The sequence below is a fragment of the Amphiura filiformis genome, chromosome 1, assembly GCF_039555335.1.
Source record: "Amphiura filiformis chromosome 1, Afil_fr2py, whole genome shotgun sequence".
NCBI classification, from domain to species: Eukaryota; Metazoa; Echinodermata; class Ophiuroidea; order Amphilepidida; family Amphiuridae; genus Amphiura; species Amphiura filiformis.
The window spans coordinates 42,474,167-42,497,237 of record NC_092628.1 but is presented as its reverse complement, the minus strand read 5'-3'; the positions used below and the strand labels follow the sequence as shown (position 1 = coordinate 42,497,237).

Genomic DNA, 23,071 nt, shown 5'->3' with positions numbered 1-23,071 from the left:
GCCTATCCATGTGTTTGTTAAGGAAAACCTGACTGCTATGGACTCAGGTGCAACTTTTAAAACGGTCTCTTTTTTACACAATGTTTTAATCATTGTGACTGAACGCAATTGTGTGATGCTATAAATTGGTCCACATGTTTAAAATCAATAAGGTCACATATAACTTTTTACATTTTTCAATTTATTTTGAAAAATATTAGGGGGGAACTTTTAAGTTGTGGACCCTATAGCATTCTTGGTATTCCTCTCAAGTTACTCATTTCTATATTTAATAAAATGTTACAATAACGGCTAGTTTCTTTACAAAGCTGACACCCTCCCTTCCCATCTGTAATGAATGTGTGTCTAAATAACAAAAATGTTTTAAAAGGGGAAGCATTGTTGGCCAGGCCAACTCTGAGGCTCTCTGGCCAGGAAGGTAGTCAACATCTGTTTTGTGCAGTATCTATTTACCAACAATTGTAACACCAAAATGAAAACCAGTTTATACTAGGATTAAGGCAGGTGGTCTTATCCTTACATATCCAATGTTTTTGACACTGATCTAGACCTTGGTAAGTTGGATACTTCAATTACCATGATTTTGTTTTACCATAAAATGTTGAGGTTATTGCAGCACTTTATCAATAAATCCGAAAGCATTGGTTACTCTTTAAGAGTATAAAAGAATTTTAATTGAAACATGATAAAACATGCCAGACAGCACTTAAAACGCTTCATGTTTATTACATGGATATTAGAGACAACATAGAACACTTAGTGGATGTTCACTTCTTGTCTGGTTCACATGTACTCTTAATACCTAATAAAGCTACCATCAATATTTCAAAAAGAAGCAGCTTTACAAAGTCAGTTGTAAATCAGTGCATAGGGATCTATCTCATGTTATTTTAGTTCTAAGTTGAGGTACTGCAAATAATGTATTTTCTTTTTTGGTTAAAATTCGCAAAAAAGTATTACCCTGGGAGTAATGCATAGAGTAATGAAAGTCAAAAAATGGATTTTGCAATTTCAGTTCTGTGAAGGTTTGGAATAAGCCTAATCGCCATTCTAACTTCCGGTTTTTGAGAGCAGTTTTGGGACACTTTGACCTCTGACATATCGGGGAAACTGACGTAATTATTATTTAATTTACTTATTATTGTCATAATGTTATCATTAAAAATACTTAAATAATTAATTTATAAAATAATAATATTTTTTATGTTTGTTTCAATTATTGTGAAATATTTTAGATGGTATTTTGTATGTAAAAAACCCAATATTTCTGAATTTTCCCAATAGGTCAAAGGACAAAGTGTCCCAAAACTGCAAAAACTGTCCCACAATGCATTGCAAACTTCCAATGCCGATTTGGCTTATTATTAATACATATATTATGGTCAAAATCAAACAGAACTTGGTTTACCTTTGACCTTAGTCTTAATATACAAAACCATTCCAATCAATTTTTTAGGTAACTGAAATAACAACAATTACAACAAAACCGGCCACCAAGCAAGATGTCTTTACTGTAAACATTATGGGCTATTCCAGTTAAAATCCATACACCATTGGAAGACATGGCCTTACTCTTCCACACAGGGAGTGTGAATTTTAAATAGAGTTACTTGAATGGGTGATTCCATTTGAAATTTACACTCCCTGTGTGGAAGATTAATGTCTTCTATAGTGGGTGTATGGATTTCAACCATAATGGTCCACAATAATCCCATTACAGAATTAAAAACAAAACTTACAAGATGTGAATTATCTTTGTTAAGATTCTTGTTAACTTCTTCCAATCTTTTGATTGCGGCACTCATTTCTCCCAACTTCTGCTGCATGATCTTCTCCCGCTCATTGTCATCAACTCCTTGCTATAAAATGAAAAGAAAGGTACCAATGATTACCAATGCAATAAGCACACAATGCTGACTTCTATGATCTAAGATATTTCATCAGTTATTTTATAATCATGTTTTGGCAGGAGCTACAATGCTCATCAAAAGTTACTGCCTTATTGTACTTCATGTAAAATAAGACAGTACAATTATTGTAGCACTTCTTACTCTCTAAATATAAAAGAGTGAATTTCCACTCTTTCAAAGAGTTGAACGAAGGGCAAACCCGTTTTTTGAGTGGAAACACTCTAAAATGAAAGGAAGTACATTTTCTTCAGGCAATATTCATTCTTTTGAGAGTAGACAGACTTTTTTTCAATCCTTTTAGAGTGAAAGGGGATGTCCTCCATTTCACTCTCTCACTCTTTTTTCCCACTCTTTCCACTCGGGTGTACATTTAGAGAGTATTTCATTTAATTTTAACATGCTGAAATGCAACTTTCTTTGATGTCAAGCCTAAACCTTTCCCTAACCTCCCAATCCTATCCCTTCTCTACCAATCAATGTTGGGTACCAGACACAAAATATGAGCAACATTACCGTCATGGAGGACACATTTACATTACCCTGTTGAAACTGTCCCCAACACTTTTGACAAGCATTGTAACATAGGGTCTAAAGAAAAGCCTAGCCTTACATCTGTAATCTTGTACTATCTTTTCTGCTACTTGATGGCTCCTTACAATGCCACTTAAAAATCTTTAAAGAGATACAGACTACCAATTGTACAATAACCCTACACCTTTAAGGTCCGTTCATACTATGCCTTAATTACTTTGCGGAGCAGTGTGTTGCCCCACTGCATCATACAGCAAGAACTGTATTGCAGTATCGCAATAAAGTTAAATATATTTTAACTTGGAAATGCGATGAGTTGCGTTGAGTTGCAGCAAAAAGTGTGGCATAGTATGAACAGACCTTTAACAATATGTGACCATCCACCACGAAGTGGTAGTAAAGTCGGCTCTAGATCATTTTCTGTTTATTATACAGATTTTGAAAGAATTCACTTTCAGCTTTAAAACGACACCTCAACCAGCTTCATCTGACATCTGGAAGTGAAGTTATGGTTCATCAAAGGTCAAATTCCTACTATATTTTACATAGAAATCCATATACTGTTTTTGATTGTATCTCAAAATGGAAAATGCCGACTTTACGACCAGTTTGTGGTGGATGGGCACATATGTGGACTACAAGATGCACAATGCCCCTTTAACAACTAAGAGATATTGAAATCTGCTGTATGCTCAGTCATAACCTATATTGGATTAAATATGTTATGTGCTTTGAATATGCCAGGATATTAATACCAGTAGAACCAGTTTAGATTGATGAAGAAAGTTTTCCTCTATATATTGGAGTCTATTGCATTTCATAATTGGGTTTGTTGGTTGTATTGAGACTATTTCAATCCAAGCAGGTCATACGACTCCTATGCTGATGGCATGGTAAGTCTCATGCATGCAAATATAAAATTGCTGTCTAGTTTTCTATAGTTTTAGATTTGTACCAAATTACAATTCATTACAACACACATAGCATTAATTATACCTATAAAGCACAGAAAGTCATAAAGCAAAAGTATTTTTATTTACTGAGGAGAGAAGTGAGCGGTTGTGCACAGAAGGTGGAATTATTTTTTAAAATAAAATGAATAAATTTACAAGATAATGTTACATGACTCCACAATGTTTTAATCTATTTATCAATCTATTTGGCCAAAAAAATGTCTTAATCTCAGAAAATTGTGCGCATAACTTTTAAAATTTGAACTTAGCCCATTAGTTTTTTTTTCATTTTCAAGGATTTTTTTTAGAGTTTTAGTTGTCAAGTGGTCCAAAAATGCAATAGAAACATTTCTTCATTCAGCAAAAAAAGCATGTACGGTTTTGCTGTTTTTCCATTTTGAATTCTAATTTGAATAGTAATTTTAATAAAATTTATGTGTGAATGATATAAAACAAATATTAACTGTCTTAAATTTGTATAATGGTCAAAATACTATCAACTGGAAATAGTGTAATTTAGCTATCTACTGAAATTTGCACATTTTTAAATACTGCTATCTACTGAAGATAGCAGATTTTTGAATATTAAAGCCATCTGCTGAGGATGGCAGATTTTTAAAATTTGATGTCTACTTTAAAAGATAGCAGATACAATATTACTGCTACCTACTTAACTGGAAATTATAGATTTTGTTATTTTAATTGCTATCTACTGAAGATTGCAAATTTTGAAATACTGCTATCTACTGAAGACAGCAGATTTTGACAAATCTGCCATCTACTGAAGATTGCAGATATTTGAATTTGTTGTCTACTTAAGATAGATACCTACCTAACTGGAAATTATAGACTTTGTTATTTTGCTATCTACTGAAGATTGCAAATTTTGAAATAGGCCTACTGTTATCTGAAGATGGCAGATTTTTAGAATTTGTTGTCTACTTAAGATAGCAGATTAAACAATGCTGCTACCAACTATATTTTCTATATACAGAAAATAAAAGCAAATAAGTAATAAATGAATAATTTACATGCAAGAAATTTTCATACCGGTATGCCGAAATCAAAAGATTCTGCAAAAGATTCTGTGACAGGGCTTCCAGAGGCTTTACTACTAGAGCCATGTGAGCTTGGTTTCTTCTCCCATGATTCAGCCAACTTGAGGAGAGCATCCAGAGAGTCTCTTTCCACCTGTATCCTTGCTGCAATATGACCTGCATTGCCAACCTCCTTTCCAAGATCCGAGATGAGACGTTCTTTCGCTCGTACTTCATCAAGCTGTAATGATATCAAATTATAAGATGGGTTCATTAGTTGAATGTACTTTAATTAACTTCGAACATCAATAAATACACCAATTTGAAAATATTATGTTTGTATTTATAATTGCTACAAGCATTGAAAAAGTCAAATCAGAATCTTGTTATTACTATGCAGACTGCCAATGGGAAGAAAACCAATGACAACTTATATGTTAACATTTTAGTACACTTTCTGTGCCATATATATTGCACAAGCAGACTTATTTTTTACCACTGGATATTTTTGTGCATGTAATAAATTTTGCTACATCTCTGTAACATATTCTGAGATAAGGGACCATTCAATATTTTTGCCACGGGGAGGGGGAGTTTCAATAAAATAAATGCGTTCCCCTTGCGTCTGCTTAAAATTTTTGTATTCCCCCTATAGTTTTTCACTTTTTCTCTATCCCCTCATGGTTATCAGATTTCCCCATTAAGACCCCAAAAAAATTTGGATTCCCCCTTAAAACTCCCACTCCAATGGCATAAATATTGAATGGTCCCTAAAATGATCAAAAATGTTTTAGATGACTTAATATTTTATTATCCAAGACATTCATTTTCATGATTGAGAAAACACAAATGAAATACTGTAAAGCTGGCCAACTGACATAAGGACTCAGACTATTTTTAACGCATGTAAATATTTTGTTTTACCAGTAAAGCATTATTACAAATTTATTAAACATTTTATGTTGCACAAATACATTTTCTTCACCAATCATTAAAATTACACACCATACTCAAAGAAGCCTCTATTCATGAACGGTCTTTTCACTCTCTCAAGGTTCATTGACCCACCATCACATCTCAATTGAATGCTACCCTGCTACATGCACGCACACGATGGATGCGCATACACACACAGAGGCAACTAATTAATTGAATTCTACATGCATGCGATAATATTTTCTCAAGTGCAACAGAATTTTTTTTCTATAAATTTATTTCTCTCCAGTTTTTATTGTATGAGCTGAGGGAAAAATCTACAGTTATTTACATATTTTATTAGTCCATTAATTTGTTCTCAATTTCATTTTGATATATGGACTGCTCTAGAAGTGGGTAAGTGTAATAGCTGCCTTGTGAACATTTGGCAATTTACACACAGTATATTGTACTCATCTACACATGGTAGCTACACATGGCAGCTATTGCACTTACTCACTTCTGGCAATGAGCAGTCGATATATGAATTTTCCAATTAGCAGATCATATTTTCCAAGTACATGACATGAGAATATTTAGATATCCTAAAAACAAGATACATTACATTCAATACATCATAAATTCAAATTTTATTGAACGAAAAATACAAGAAGATTAATGCAAGTGATACAGTTGACATGGATAGGCATACATCAGCACAGATACCATGAGGAAATAGATGATGACATCTTGTGATGAAATGTTGGCTGTAATAATTATGGACACTGCAGAAGGAGAATATCATCTCACTTACAGATGAAATGGCTGATTATCCAAGATGAAAAAGTTCTTGTACAGATACTCTGATATTATAATTGTAAACATACTGTAAAGATTCGCCTAATGGTGCACTTGGGCTCCTTTGCCTCGTGGTAAATTTCATGTACAAATAGAGAGCTGCCTCTTCTGAAATCCCAACAAGAATTAAGGTTCTGTATTCTTATTTGCTGGTTGGAATTTTACAGGAGGATACTTCTAGGTAAGTGACTCCATAGCACCATTAGATGAATCTTTATGGTATAATCTGACACCAAAATGGGGGGTCTAACCTTATTTTAAGTAAAGTATAAAACACTCAGGAAGGAAAAAGTCAAGCCCAGAAAAAATATCAACCCCAGATGATTACGTAAAGTTCCCACAAAAGTAGCAATGCTTCTCCACAATTTTCATGTATTTCTGTATTTGGGGAAACAAACTTTTCCTCCACATTACATTCCCTGATTTAGTCCGCACCAAATAGTCCTGCGGTTTTGGTGTAACAAAAAGCAAGCCCTAAAATCTCAGTGTAAAAGCTACGGAGCTCAAACTATCTCATTTGCATAACAAGGAACAACTTTAAAAAGAGCCAACACCTTTTATATCAATTTAGTTGTTACCTGGTTTCTCATTCAATGGCCAAAAAACCAATTTGCTAACATTTACATGGAAGGCATGAAAAACTTTATGTTGAAAAGAGTAGTTTTACACAGGTTCTGGATAGTCCTATATTTTAAAACATCATCAATCATGTTCCATCATCACAGTTACAGGTGTCTATCATTTATTAACACACAAGGAAACACTGCATAAAAGATTGACCCATTTTTATTGGGACAAATCCTGTATGTAAAAACCTTACCCTCAATTTGATATCCACCCTACTTCCCTTTGATGTCATTTTCTAACAATATACTGACATCATACCTGTATCCTGCCATAGTAATATCATACTCAAACGTTGATGTGTTTATTTACCTGAATAAATCATCTTGAAACAGCATATTGATTGAAGATGAGATTAAAAATGGAAGAGATATTACACCAACTTACTACAGCGGTTTCCTATATATCGAGATAGCTGACGATGATGCTTACAGTCAAAAACAATGTTTTTTTGAGTGGTTAGGCCACTAGTTTTCTGTATTTATAATAATTTACCAAGTTGTATATTTGCATGATTTAATTTTTAACGTATAGATGAGTTGACCTCAATGTTTATCAACAAAGGCAAGGGACTGGTATATCGATATGCTTCAGTGAACCCCATGCAACCACTACACTGTTCAATTGCCTTATTATGATGTGGCGGGAGTTTTAAAAACACGAGCCCTGAACAAAATATGATGCGCACGCATACTGCCAGGCAAAAAACAATGGAAATTGTGATGATGCGTCCGCATACTGTCAGGCATTAATCAGTGACAACGTTATCTCTGAATTTTACAGCAGCTTGTTGATACAATAACATTACAACATCAATTACTACTCATTGATTAAATTGATAACCAGGCAGGCTTGGTTCACCCTAGAACAACTGCTCTAGCAGTGCTTCCTCTTTTATAATTTTTATAAAGTTGCACTTTTTCACTCATATATTTTCTTACAATAATAACTGCTAAAAAGTAAGCATCTTCAAACTGAGGTTAATCATTCATATTGGGCTATTCCAGTTAAAATTCGAAAAGGGGTATAATCCTTCTTGTCTTCCATGAGCAACCGCGTCACATCGGGTATAATCTTCCTTCCAGGAGCAACCACTGTGCATGATTGACGGGCTATTCCATTGCTCGTAATAGGGTAGTGTATTTTAGCGGGACAATGCTGGATGGTGCACGCGTGCGTACACGATGTGCAACTTGGCATGTGGTTGTTGGTGTAGGGGTGTGGGGTGTGTGTATTGGGGAGGGGCGTGTTGTCCGAGATGTTAGGAATTATTTAATAATAGTTATTAATATTGGAAGAACGTTTTAAACTTTAACTTAAGGCATCATATAGGGCCTACGATTTTATACTATTTTAGATTTTCAATTAGGCCTAATAACAAAATAATAAAATAGCATTTAAAAATTATATTAATAGGCCTATTTATTATCGCACGCCATGGTATAAACAATTAAAAAAAATGGCACACTTTCCGATAAAAATTTGGGAAACGAAATTAATTTTTTTTTTAAATAGGCCTAAATAAAAACAATCTTTCTTAAACCAAATTTTCATGAAATTGAGGGCCATCAATAAACCAAAATGCACCCGAATCTGTCGCACATCCCGTAGTAGGCCTACCTCCTTTCCACCCCCGTTGCCTCACGTGTAATATACCGGTAACCGCCACGAGTATTTTTTTACCTGTAGGCAAGCTCACCCCTACAGTCGCAATAGTTCTAGCCCAGATAGCTTTTAACTCACGCCTACTAATAACGTACTTTCATCAAGTGATGGCGCTATAAGGTTTACCACGGAAGCTGTTTGGTTTACCGTGGAAGAAGATTATACCCTATATGTAAAATTCACACACCCCTATGGAAGACATGACCTTAATCTTCCACACAGAGGGTGTAGGTTTTAAATGGAGTCACACATTGAAGTAACCCCATTTAAAATTCACACTCCTTGTGTGGGAGATTAAGGTCATGTCTTCCATAGAGGGTGTATGGATTTCAAGTGGAATAGCCTATTTCACACTCAAAAGGTTACCAACATAGCCAATAAATTAATACAGCCAATTTCCAGTAGACATGATTAATGTTTGTGTCAAACATTTATGTCTGTCTGTCTGTCTATATTTTATTATGTTACTGGTACCTCGCTACATTGTATTTACTTTCAGTCTATCTAGCTAATACCCCTCGTCATCCAAGGTAATATTTCATGTGTATATGGATTGCTGACGTGGAACCTAGGAAGTATACTCATGATCTCATTGACATTCAGAGTTTCTATATGCTAACATATCTCCCTTTTTATCACTAGCATTAATGTTCTGTGTGCTAGCCATAGGCTTCAACATAAAACATCTAAGTTTTGAGATATGTTCTCAAAATAACAAGAGCTATCTTAAGAACCACTGAACCAATACTAGGCTTGCTTGTACTCATTTTAATGCATTTTTCATGCTGATTCCAAATATGGTCATGACAATTTATAATTCTGATATTGTTGACTATTTAAAAAAATTGAAACTTGTCGTCTGCAGTCGACACCGCATGGAGAGAGTTAACATTGTATCTATTTCTGAAAGAAGGAAATGTAACATTTATGTTGATGATTTTTTAAATATCAGATGCAAGTATTATTTTATATGAAATAAAACATAACATTATTTTTAGGAATCATAAAACCAAATACCAAACATGTGATCCACGCAATGATGGTTATTCATGCAAGGATAACTGTAAACACTATCTGCTATATGTCACACTTAACATTACTGTCACCTTGCAAGGACTTAAATTTCTATATACTAAAGTCATCAAATTTAATTTTTAATGAAACAAAATAGCTCTTGAATTACTGATCCAATAATAGGCATTTTTGTACTTGCTGAAATATCCCGTTTCACATAGAGTCCTAATTATGCTTTTAAAAATGTGAAAATCTATCCTTTCTTGTTTTGTTAAACAGGTTTCAACTGAAAAGAATTGTGTAAAACGTTTCCACACATAGGTTAACATATATATTTATAGCTTGGGTTTATTTCTATCTGGCAGAGTATTCATGGGCAATAAATATCAATTACGATGGCTACAATATATATACAAAGCATACACTCCTACTTCAAAGAGGCCTGATCATTAACTAACAGCCTAGGAGTAATAAAACATTACAGAAACTAATTTGAATACATCTTCATTTGATATTTTACAGCAAAATAAGTATGCTTTATTTTGTGTATAAATGCATGGGGCATACTTACAAACACCACACTACTACAAAAATGCCCTCAAAAATGACAGATAGACACACAGACACCCAACACACAGACAGACATAGACACAGACACCCCAACACACACCCTCCAATATGTAACACTTTTGCTATCTTCAGTAGATAACTATGTTTGCTATCTTCAGTAGATAGCAAGTTTTCCTATATCTCCAATATAAAGCATACCCACACTATATACTTTCATACATACCCCTAGTGAGAGTGAGAGAAAGAAAAAGAAAAAAAGCAATAGTGTGTGGAGAGAAGGAGAGAGAGGGAGCGCGAGAGAGCGAGGAAAGAGATGCTTATGCATATCACATGAGTCAATATGGAACACACCCATCAAGTAACCATATGGATGAACATACTTGAAGGATACAACTATAAGGCCATTCAACATGTGTCTACTTGTTACTTAATTGAATAAACAAACATAAACACACACACAAACACACCCCGGTATATACTCTTTACATTTAACACTACAGGTGTTTCATTCCCATATCCAGGGCAGCTAACTTTAACCCCATCACTATGAAATGGACGTCAACATGCAGCAAATACCACATTTAGGATTTTCCCCTTATTTGTCAAATATTTACCAGTGTCAATACCATATTTAAATTCTTCACCGCAAATGCATACCACTGAGTACAAACATGCCTAGTATTGGTCTAGTGGCTCTTGAGATTGCAATTTGTGTTTTAAGAAAGATACTGTCTGATGATTATCATCAAACGTGAGTACAGTATAAATGAACACAGTCCATATATATACATTGACTGGTTAACCTAGCTTCTTCGTTCAGAGCACACGTTCATGACTTCATCTACACGTATGAGTCATAGATGCTAAACAGACCAGGCACCGGTAATGCTGACGTATGATGACACTGACTGGCATATTGCCCATGCGTGTATCCATCTCATGCCAAACCTTGCATGGTTCTATCATATGAAAAAATATGGTTTTAAGTGTAATTTTACTGAAATTTCTGCACATAAATTGTAATGCTGAAGCTGTAGCTATGTGTTGATTTTTGAAGAAAACAAATAGGGTGACTTAAGTCTTGATAAACTCTTCAATAACATATTCAAATAAATAGGCTTAAGTAATCATGTTGTTCCCTTACATTTGAGCATACTAGTTACCACAACAGCTTTGAAAGAATGAGCAACGTAGTATAATCATGACATTGCTTAATTACAACAATTTTCTTCATCAGAACCAATCTAAGAACCAGCATCATAATCACAGTAAGGCAAAGCATAATTTTGTAGCAGTTTAATTTTTATAGATTTTTGCCCCAACAATTATTTTCTAGTAACAGGGTAAATACCGTACAGCCGTCCCCAACAATGCTGCACTCAGTATATCTAAAATCGATGCTCGAGAAAATATACCCAGAATGCACTTCTAAAGGACATCAAATGTGCTATTTTCAACAAATAATATTTCCATTCAATTTCATAGTGCAATGACTCCAAAGCAAATATTCATAAAAATAAAAAATAATTTCATTGACCTAAGTATTGTCATACTATGTCAAACTATATACAATATGCTATTTATTCAACTATAAAATAATATGCTTTTTTCAACCTTTTCATGTTTGCAATGCATTGTGGGAAAGTCTTTAAACTTCCTTTTAGTACCTTACTGCAAATTCTTCACTAGCATAGCTATTTGTATTCACAACAACATTTAATGCATGCTTGGATTATGAAAATGTGTCACTGCTTATTTCTTACTGCACAAATAACAGGGAACTTCTTTGGAAACACAGCAAGACAAAATAAACCTCATTTGCATGGGAAGATACAAGAACAGAGGTTACAGGCAGGTGCCAACGGGCTGTTCCAATTAAAATACATACACCCCCTATGGAAGACATACCCTTAATCTTTCAACACAGGGAGTGTGAATTTTAAATGGGTTTACCTGAATGTGAAACTCTATTTGAAATCTTCACCCCCTGTGTGGGAGATTAAGGGCATGTCTTCTACAGGGGTGTATGGATTTCAACTGGAATAGGCCATTTGGATATTTTAGCTGTTTTGTAACAGGAATTGCCTTGATATACTGAAACAAGTATTTGTAAGCAAATCTAGCAGGGATTTATAAGGAGTTCAGGACAAATATAAAATGTCATTCAATATGGACCAGATTGACGACAAGTTGAAACTTCATCGTTTTTTTGTTTATGCAACTTTTGCAAAACAATATAACACAATAATGAAAAATAATATTGGTGTATATACATACTCTGCCCATATCCATATTATATAAATATGGGTTTGATTTGTAAATCTTTATTGGGTGATATTTCTGATGCACTGCATAATGTATAACACTTTAAAAATCTAAAACGTGTTGATTTTTGAACTGCGAAATTTGTGTTAATATTAATATTGGCTGATGATTTTGCCTGATTACATGTTATATGATCGATTGATATCAACAATAGTAATCCAAGTCAATATTTTACCAATTCATTATCAAATCAAAATATTGCTTATTCTATACAAGATTGATTAGGCCAAAATCTTAATGTTTTAACCCATTTTCTATTTCAAAATGAGCTCCTTTTCCCCACTGTTGTTGTTGATTAAAGATAGTAAATTCTGTTAGACCTATTAACATTTACCAAGTTTTTGAACTGGCCCAGTTCTTTCAGATCAGAATGTCTCACAAATTGAACTGCCATGATGCATTCGGTGGGTACAATGTGCAAGATGAGCAAAGGTCCCGGTGGAGGATTTTTGCCAGGGTTCTAACTAAAGCTATCCAAGGTTTTATTATAGGCCCATATTCACATGCATTGTCATCCAATTTCATATCAATGTTACATTTTTTTAGGTCTAATGATAAGATTGGATCGATTACATTTCGTCCAATATTTTAAAACTCATAGCTCGACCAATAAATATGGGCTAAATCGATCCAATTTCATATCATTAAATATCTAATTTACTTTTCTCATGATATCATAAGAATTTGTATCCCATTCATTGTAGGAATATTTCTATTTGAATTTACAACATATGGCAAATTATTTTTAAGCCACTTCTGCAGTCATCTACAATTCCAAAAGCACCACGATTATACAACCATATTTTTGTTTTTGACAACTTTACTTTGATAGAAGGGCGATTTATAATATAATGTGTTTTGCTTAGGAATGGGACACTTAAAAAAACCATTTTGTATAATGTTATTCATGCAAATAGCAATTTTCTTAGTTTTTCAGTGCTGCCATTTAAATTCATAGTGGATAGCACCATCAACTCACATCGTCCAGGACACCTTTCAGCCTTGAGGCAGGTCAGATTACGTCAGTATATTAATAGGCGCTTCTGACCAGCACCGGGGCAGATTGGGACAGTCAGTATAACACCTTACTGAGTTGAAGCAACTCTGAGATGTGCAGAAGGTGCTCTATGCATACAAGACAAATGCCATGGCTTTAATGCTCTACATGCTAGCTATAGGCTTCAACATAAAAAAAAGTCCATGTTTTGAGATATTTTCTCAAAATATGAAGAGCTATCTTAAGAACCGTTGAACCAATACTAGGCTTGTTTGTACTCATTTTAATGCATTTTTCATGTTGATTCCAAATATGGTCATGAAAATGTACATATCTGAAACTTTTGGGAAAAAATTGTCATATGCAGCCGACACCAGCGTGGAGAGAGTTACATTATTTTGAAAAAGGGGTATTGTCTACAAGTATGTGTATCATTGGAATTGTTTCGTAAGTGATATGGCCATGAAATTGAATACAATTTTGTTACAGTTTATTTCAATTTGAACACCTTGAATATTATTGTAGGACATTTTTGCTCTACTGTCACATTTGCTTATAAGTTATAGCCACACAAATATTAGATTTTCTTTCATTTGATACAAATCTATAAAAGCATTTAAGATATAATTGTGACCATATGTTGTCTGTCAAATGCTACCACTTATTACCACTTCATTGTAATTTTAATAATTTCTCATTTATATGCAAACACCACCAACAGATTACTCATACATTCACAAAACCTAACCCAAATCAATGAAAAAAAAAAAAGTAATGAATTAAAAATTGCCGAATATGTAATCAGTCTATCAGCAGGTCATTGCTAGTGCAAGTAGTAGCCATTTTGTGCTCATGTCAATTAGTGTATTGATGCGTTTTCGTTCATGGCCGGCCGTTCAGTATACTACACGTGCACACATGTCGGCATATGGAGGAAGCTGTTGATGGATAGAATTTTGAAGTCTACGTCTTTGAAGCTTGAAATGATCAAGCTTATAAATGTCAGTGTATGTCAGCAGTTGTTTATTCATGTGTTTATGTACCTATAGCCTCACTGATATTTGGAACCACTCCAAAATAACAACTGAAATTGACCCAAAAACTGATATAAATTAATAAAAATTATATGGCTGTTTATCAATGGATGTTATTGTTGGTATAGATTGGGATGATATACTTAAAAAAAGACATAAATGTTGATATATGCCAGTAATTATTTTCCCTGTACCATATTTTCTAACTAAAGCCCCCTAATAAACACCCTCATGATTTTTGTGATTAAAAGAACCTTCAAAACATGCCCCCTGACAAATTTTAAAGATTTATCCTTGCAAGCATGGAAAGTAAGCTTAAAACTGACATGTCACAATTGCAAAATTGCATGGGCAAGCCCTACTCCAACTTACATTTTCATCCCAATTCATTGCCAAATTGTAGTAGAATGTTCACTATATTTAGCTTAGTAAATAATTCTTGCATAAAATTGTACTTTCCAATTTTGTAGTATTTACTGATATAAATATGTTGCCCTGCATGGGTGGTGCCATATTGTATTTCAAACCGGAAGTTGTATTTTGCGATTTCACACAGATTTTTTTCATTGAACATTCCAGGAAAATTCACTTCTAATAAATGACCCCTTTTGAAAATGTTACGCACCCAGGGGTGTTTATTAGAGAATATATGGTATCTTTATCTATGTGATAATGTGTGTTTATTTATTTGTTGCTTTTGTATGTAAAATATCTGTATGTTTGTGCTTCAGGGTATATGACAGGATGCATGTGATTGGAGGACAAATGCAAGACTTTTCACATTCAAACCAGTTTAGGCCTATCTAGCTGCAAAGCAGCATTATTTGATTGGGGAGCGGGAAATGTGCCATTTTTTGAAAATCTTTAAAAGATATTTTTTCAAAATTTCTACTTTGATTAGGGCCCCATATGTGTGTGCAGTGTTTGTAGCAGGTGTCTGGTGTGATATATTTAAAAAAACATTTTTCCTTTATTTTATCGATCCACAGACTAATGTACTTTACACCAAGTTACTGAACCAAACAAACCTTGATTAATTTGTCTACGCATATGCTGCATAGTTACATAATGCATTACATTTCCTGCATCACTTGCTCAGACAGACCATCTCTATTATAATAGATACCATAAAAACAAAGGCAGTGCTGACGGGTTTAACAGCTCAGTGGTAATCGGCAATAATATGTTTCTAATAATTCACAACAATATTTTCAAAATTAAAAGATTTCTTGTTTTTGTGTTTATATCAAAATAAGTTATTAGATCGAAAATATATACAATTCTGATCCTTAACTCTCTCCATCATGCGGGTGTCAACTGCAGACAACAAGTTTCAAATTTTCTTTACAAATTCAACTATTTCAGAATTAGTATCAGTATGAAAAATGCATTAAAATGAGTACAAACAAGCCTAGTATTGGTTCATTGGTTCTTAAGATAGTGCTTGATATTTTTAGAAAATATCTCAAAACTTGGACTTTTTATGCTGAAGCCTATGGCTAACATGCAGAGTATTACCTTAAGAATGGCAAACTTCATCACAGCAAACTTCTCACTGCATATATGTAATTTACCATCACTTATACTTAAGAAAATCCCAAAATGCTGAAACATATCTTTGTCCTTATTTGCAAATGCTTTGTGAATGTATTGTCTTGATATTTTTTGGATCATATGTGACACGATCTGGTCCATGGGGCCAAAGGCGGCAATTTTGAAATCGAGGTAAAGGCAAAAATATGGAGTAAAAAAACGATAAAATACATAAGAAAATAATAGATATCACAAAACTTCAGAATCAAGTATGCTAGATCTTTGATGTTTTCAGTATATGATAGCCTAATATTTGTATAAGGTAATAGTTGCAGTAACTCAATTTTCAAGAATGCCTCCTTTGGCCCCCATGGACCAGATCATGTTACATAAAATGTGGATATAATTTTCAATCTCAATCACCTGAATGTCTAGATCTAAAGTGGACAAAATCTAAAGAGAAAATTATGATTTTCACCACTAATACCAACGGTTTACAGGCTTTTGGCTCAATTAAAGCAAGGCTGACAGAGCAATAATTCTGGTGTATAACAGGAACAGGTCACATATAATAGCCATACCATAATATATGCAAAATACCCCATTTTCCCGATTTCAGACAACCATATCATTAATGGTTGACAAAACTTACGAGAAGCAAAACTACACATCTATTCATCTACTCATCCATCTATAAAATACCACATCGTGACTGTGTGCAGTCTCCATCCATATTTTCTGGTCAACAAACAAATTGTCATGCTAACCTTGACTAACAGACTGATATTAGTCTTTCTGAGCTGCATAATGAAGTTAGGATGTAGAGCTGCTGGAGGGATGAACTAATAAAGTGCAATTGGTTTACTTGTGTTGTTAAGTATTAATGGATGCTATCTACTGAAGATAGCGATTTATAATAAAAGTAAACACTGAAGGGATCTGCTTACTTTACAACAGTTGAACCTGAAATAGAAATATTGACATAAGCAAAGTGAGGTATTTGACACTAAACGTAATTTTGAAATATGGTAGCAATAAGTGTTAAATTTTGTGCATGTATTTTAAATTACAGAGTTACATAGTTAAGTCATGTCTAATGCAATGAATATTTTGATGGCATTTTTACAACATATGTTGGCATATTTATTGACTAAGAATATTGAATAAAAATATAAATTTATATTTGAAAGACATATGCTTAATAACATCACATACAGAATAGAGTATATGTAAGTATTGTGTCAGTAACCCTAAACATGTCTCTCTAGTATAAGTAACATGCAGGGAAGAGCAAGTAGTGGTGTAATCAGAGAGACAGGGTTATAACCCTCAGTGGTAGTTGAGATTGGATTAAGCGTTTCCCGGGAGCGTTTCCTTTCTCTTGACCCAAAGGCTGACAGTAAAATATTGTTCACATGACTGTTGAGAGTGGCTATTCTTTTCCTTGTTCTTTATCTTCCAATCTGTTTTACACTGCTCTTTCCATATACGCCAGCATGCTTATGTGGGCCTTTTAGCCTGGCTTGTTTTGTTTGAGCCTGGTTCCATCAGGATCCAAGTGTGTTTCCACATGGAGCGACCATTTAAACAAAGAAACAAACCCAGCAAACACAAAATGTTTTATAGAACACTTTCAAATGTCTGGTTTTATAAATGGTATAAAATGTTTTTAAAATATTAAAAATATTGCTTCAAAACATTCTAACATAATGTTATTTAATTATTGATAAAGTATTTTGCAAAAATGTTTACCAAAAAAATATTTAACAATAATATTTTGATGCCATTTTAAAAATACTGTTGTAGAGTATTTTCATATAAAACATTTTAAAAACATGTTCATGACCTTTATATAATCCGACATTTAAATGTTATTAAAATATTATAACCAAACCCAAAACTTGCTTATCCTGCTCATAACATTTTACCACCACTTGCATGTTTACTGGGAGGCTCTCTGAGTCAGAACCACTCTTTTCAGGTTTAAACATAAATTTTCCAAAAATTTTCTTTTAAAATTGATATTAAAGTAAACATGTTGTAGTGTTACATCCTAGCCAATCATACACTTGTTCTTATCTTATGAGACAAAAATCACAGCAATCTGATTTTGCAAATTTTTACAAAAAATACTTGCAAAATCTTGTTTTACTATATTTTACTAAATCTTATTTCATTTATATTAAAATCATCTGTGAAATTGAACAAGTTACTGTACATTTATTATTACAAGAAATGTGTAGGCTGCTGTGCTGTAACCAGATGCGTCCGCCATAAATATGCATACATGCATGTATATTGCAATAGGTAATGCATTTAATATTATATATTCATATCATAATTCATAAGATTTTGTGTTCACTTTGAAGAGCAGCCCATACATACTAAAACAAGAACTCATGGTTAAACACCTTTTTGGCTGTTGATAGTGGAACAAATGGGATATTCCAGTTGAAATCCAAACAACCCCTATGGAAGACATGACCTTAATCTTCCTCACAGGGGGTGTATATTTCAAATGGAATCACCCATTTAGGTAAACCCATTTGAAATTCACACTCCCTGTCTCTTCCATATGGGGTGTATGGATTTCAATTTGAATAGTCCAATCAGCTTTACTTCTTGGACTCCTTCTTGGACCACAAATAGATTTGTTGCCCTTTACATATTTACTGGGGTAAGGGTAAGGGCTGGGCTGGTAACATTAATATTTCTTTCAGAATTTTCAAAGTTGAGGTCAGCATTTTTTGTATACAGCCTTTCTCTATAATAATTATATAAACAAGTTGGCACAGTATGAACATCACACCAGTTAGATTGGCACACTTATGACTTATGTGCATTACATTAAAATTTTCGGTCAATTTTCCGGACTGTTAGTGTCAAAAAAAGGCACAACTTTTTTGGCCTTACTGTTGGTATTGGCAACCTATGCTCTCCTTTCAAAACACTCAGAATGTTATATTTAACCAAAAGATGCTTTAAAGAAGCATTCTTTCATTTAGTAAATTCACATGTGGCAAAACAATGTCTTTTCATTGTGGAGTTCTGTGATATGAGTGCCATGATGTTTTGCAGAAGCAAAGAAACCAGGGAAAGAAAACTCAGTAACAAAACAATCATTTGGAAAGTTTTATTTGTGATGTAGTGGAAATACAACATGCATAGTATATCAGAGCAATGCATAAACTACTAACATTGGCAATTGAGAGGCCACATACCGTTTTGGCACTAAATAACTGTTTGCGAAACTCACAATACAAAATCACAAGTACAATTACACAATCTTGGAAAATTCTAATTTAGATTAATCAACTGATGTAATTATTCAAACTGGCAGTACCCCCAGGGAATAGTCACAATGTGCGAATTTTCACTGTGCACTTATGTATGTATTCAGTATTGTGTAATTATACTAACTCAACCACAGAGTCAAATAATGCAATATTTCAATACAAAATTAGGATACTATACAACATTTAACAATAAAGTGGCATTACAACTTTTTTCAAAAGTAAACATTTTTATAAACAAAATACTTTAAAGTTTAAAGATGTAGGTACCTGAAAAATATTCAAACTATTGTACAACTTGTTTTTTTGTTGACTTTTTTGTCATCATTGTAATTCTGCAGTTCCTATAGTCGCCACAGTGGAAATTTTCAGCTAGAATGTATTTTCACACAAGTATCAAATGTTAGTACCCATGGGTCATTCCTATTCATTCCCTCTGTTAGTTTTTACCTGCTGTCCTGCTCAATGGGCCATTCCATTTAAAATCCACACTACCCCTGTGGAAGATTTAGCTAAAGTCTTCCACAGAGGGAGTATAAGTTTCGAATGGAATAGACAATTGGGTAACTTCCATTTGAAATACTCACTCCAGTTGGGGAGGATATAGGTGAAGCTATTATACAGGGGGTATGGGTTTCAAAATGAATAACTCTGGCCAATTACATTTGAAAAACATACTCCCCTTGTGGAAGATATTTCCAAAATCTTCCACAGGGGTAGTGTGGATTTCAACTGGAATAGCCCAATTCAAGACAAGCATATTTGCCAGAATATATAGCTGCCGGTAGGATACTTAACCCTTTGGACACAATTCATGCAGACACTCCCTTTCCATAAACTTTTCTTAGAAATACACAAGTTTTAATCTTAAAACAATAAGTGTGTGTAAGAATTTGTTGTTTCTTTTCAGCACCATCTAAGTTGCCTGGTATTATTTCTAAAGAACATTGCTGTTGCTCCATATTCAGTTCCGCAAAGCCTACTTCTGGATTCTACTCCACTTTCATTTAGTTTTGATTGAGTCCCTTATAAGATGCAATTGTTCCGTAACAGTCAACAGAGACCTCCTATTTTCCACTTAATTCCAAATGGTTTTCTTAAGATCCTGCTGCACCGTCCCCTGTAAACATGGTAAAAAGGAAAACCAACTTCCCTTGCACTGACCTCTGATTCTTGAATTGAAATGGTTTTCAATTACTAAATGGGAATCTCACAAGACTGTTGTAGGGTAAAAGCAAGGAAAAGATCAACAACATCAGTTGTCCTTAAATGATACATAGAGCAGCCTTATATGATACATAGAGCAGCTTTTGCAACTATTTTGCCGATATGTGGTGTGATCAAGCAAAATCAGTCTGAAGTCGGACATATTCAATTTTCAGTTTCTTATAGGATTGTAAACAGCATTTGCAAAGCTACATTTTGCAGAAAACCCCATTGAATTCGGACAACCAGTTCCAAAGATATGAGCAGTTTCCATAACAGAAGGAAACAAACGGAAATACTTCCTTTGTTTGGCTATATCTCAAAATCAATATTTCCGACTTCCGACTAATTTTGTTGATCATATCATATATACTATAAAAAGTCATTTTTTGAAATTCTCTAGCTTAAAACCCTTATATTCCTACAGTTTCACATTCCAAATAAAGCACAGCAGCAAATGTTTGTTTTTTTTCATTTTTTTTTTCAATTTGAAAAAATAATAATAATAATGACTATTGTCGTACATAGATCTGTCAATTGCTGTTTTTAGTTATTTTCCTTTTGTTATTTCTGCAGGCATAGAGTTTTACATATTCCAATAAAAATTTTATGGGTTTCCCTTACATTACAACACAAAAGAAGTTTATCTTTTTCAACAAAGCTTTCATAAAATTGTTGCATGCATTGTTCATTTTATTACAAATACATCTGCGAAAATAGGCTCATTTAATTATAATCACATTTATTTGTATTCAAATAATGGAATATTACTGGAAATATGTTAGCTCATTCACATGCATGTTATTAGATTAGTCAATCTCTCATTCACTCACTTACATATTCACCCACTTGCTTAAGGGATCTGGAATGAGCGTTTTGATAGTATTATTTGTGGGACATGAGAGCACATCAGACATATCGAATTGCATTATGAATACGAAGAATGTCTTTCTGATATCAAATAATCTTCATTTTTTGAAATTCACGATATAATACAAATTTGATGACAAATTATTAAAATTTGATATTTTTCAAATTTTTGATATACAACAGTCCTCGAAGTAAATTTTATAAATCTAACGATATATTCTTAAAGTGTATGTAGCTGAGAGGAAAAGCCGACAATCAATTGAAAATTTTGACCTTTCATATGAAGATATGGATTTTTTTCCCAATTTTTGTGTTTTGGGAAAAAAATCCATATCTTTAATACGAAAGGTAAAAATTTTCAATTGATCGTCGGCTTTTCATTTCACCTACATACACTTTAAGTATAAATCATCAGATTTATAAAGTTTACTTCGAGTACTGTTAAATATCAAAAATATCAATTTTAATTATTTGCCATAAAATGTGTATTACATTGCTAATTTCAAAAAATCAAAATTATTTGATATCAGAAGGACATTCTTCGTATTCAGAATGCAATTCGATATGTCTGATGTGCTCTAATGTCCCACAATAAATACTGTCCAAGCGTTCATACCCCATACTTTAACGAAGCAATCAAACAAAATTAATAGATGACATTAAAATTTAAAATAAAACAAGCAAACAATGATTATTAGTTCTGATCATCATCTACAGAAACATCTGTTATCTGTCCACTGCTGGACTACATAATGATGCATCTTTATAACGGGTAAATCATGACAAAATCTATTCAAATAATACCACATTTCTGTGATAAAGACTACATCCAACTTTATTACAAAAATAAAATTATATTAAAATCATTGATGACACCCTTTCTTTATCCATAATCTGACCTCCATTAGCGCGGCTCCATCACATCTACAGCAATTCTAGACGCCGGCACTTTGGGCACTATCTGCTGAATGGTCATAACACCCAGTCGCTTAAATTTACCGATTTATTATTTGACCACATAAAATTTGTCTCAGTTAATTAATTTTGATCTAATAACCCTTCTTGTTGTATAGCAACAAAATTATTCTAGACAGTGCATTTTGAGTTCTAAGTGCACAACAATTTTGTCCATCTCTCATCCAAACATTTTCATATATCTGTAATTTCATTTTGCCTGGTGCATAGCTGCCATAAAAATAACTTAAAAAGAGACATAACCGGAATCTATTTCAGAAGAGGTAGGTACATAGCTGCCATATAAAAGGAGACATAGCCAAAATTTATTTCAGAGGATACAAATGCATACAGTGCTGTACAGTGCAAAAACTGATTGAGGAGCCAATGGCTCCTAACTTTATCAATTTAGGCGCCCAAATTTTGCTCCCAGTAAAAAAAAACAATTTTAAGTTTTTTTAGGCTTACTTCCATTTCCAGTTCCAGGTTCTACTAGGTTGATTAAAAGTATCAACTGCTGTTGGATTCCCTGATTTAATTGTTTCATCGTCATCCTTCTTGTTTCCCAAAAACTCCATCAAATTCAAAGTTTTTTTTGATTTTGACGCCATCTTGAGTGCTTAAAAACAATCAAAACTTTTGACCTATCCTATATTATCATCCATATACGTACATGTTTTGCATTTGTTGGCGATTAAAAGCTTCAACAACTGGTCGCCATTGGCGCCATGGATTGAAGGTTTAGTCGCATCAGAAAAAATCTAGTCGCCAATGCACCTAAA

The 23,071-nt window shown here is 33.5% G+C and overlaps 1 protein-coding gene across 1 annotated transcript in view; it reads right to left on the bottom strand.

Moving 5' to 3' along the window:
* The window catches only part of LOC140160495 (uncharacterized), a 164,417-nt gene that overhangs the window by 109,215 nt on the left and 32,131 nt on the right, over window positions 1-23,071 (bottom strand). Inside the window, 2 exon segments of the mRNA XM_072183732.1 lie at window positions 1,740-1,859; window positions 4,445-4,672. Of these exon segments, the coding sequence (XP_072039833.1) occupies window positions 1,740-1,859; window positions 4,445-4,672 (348 nt within the window).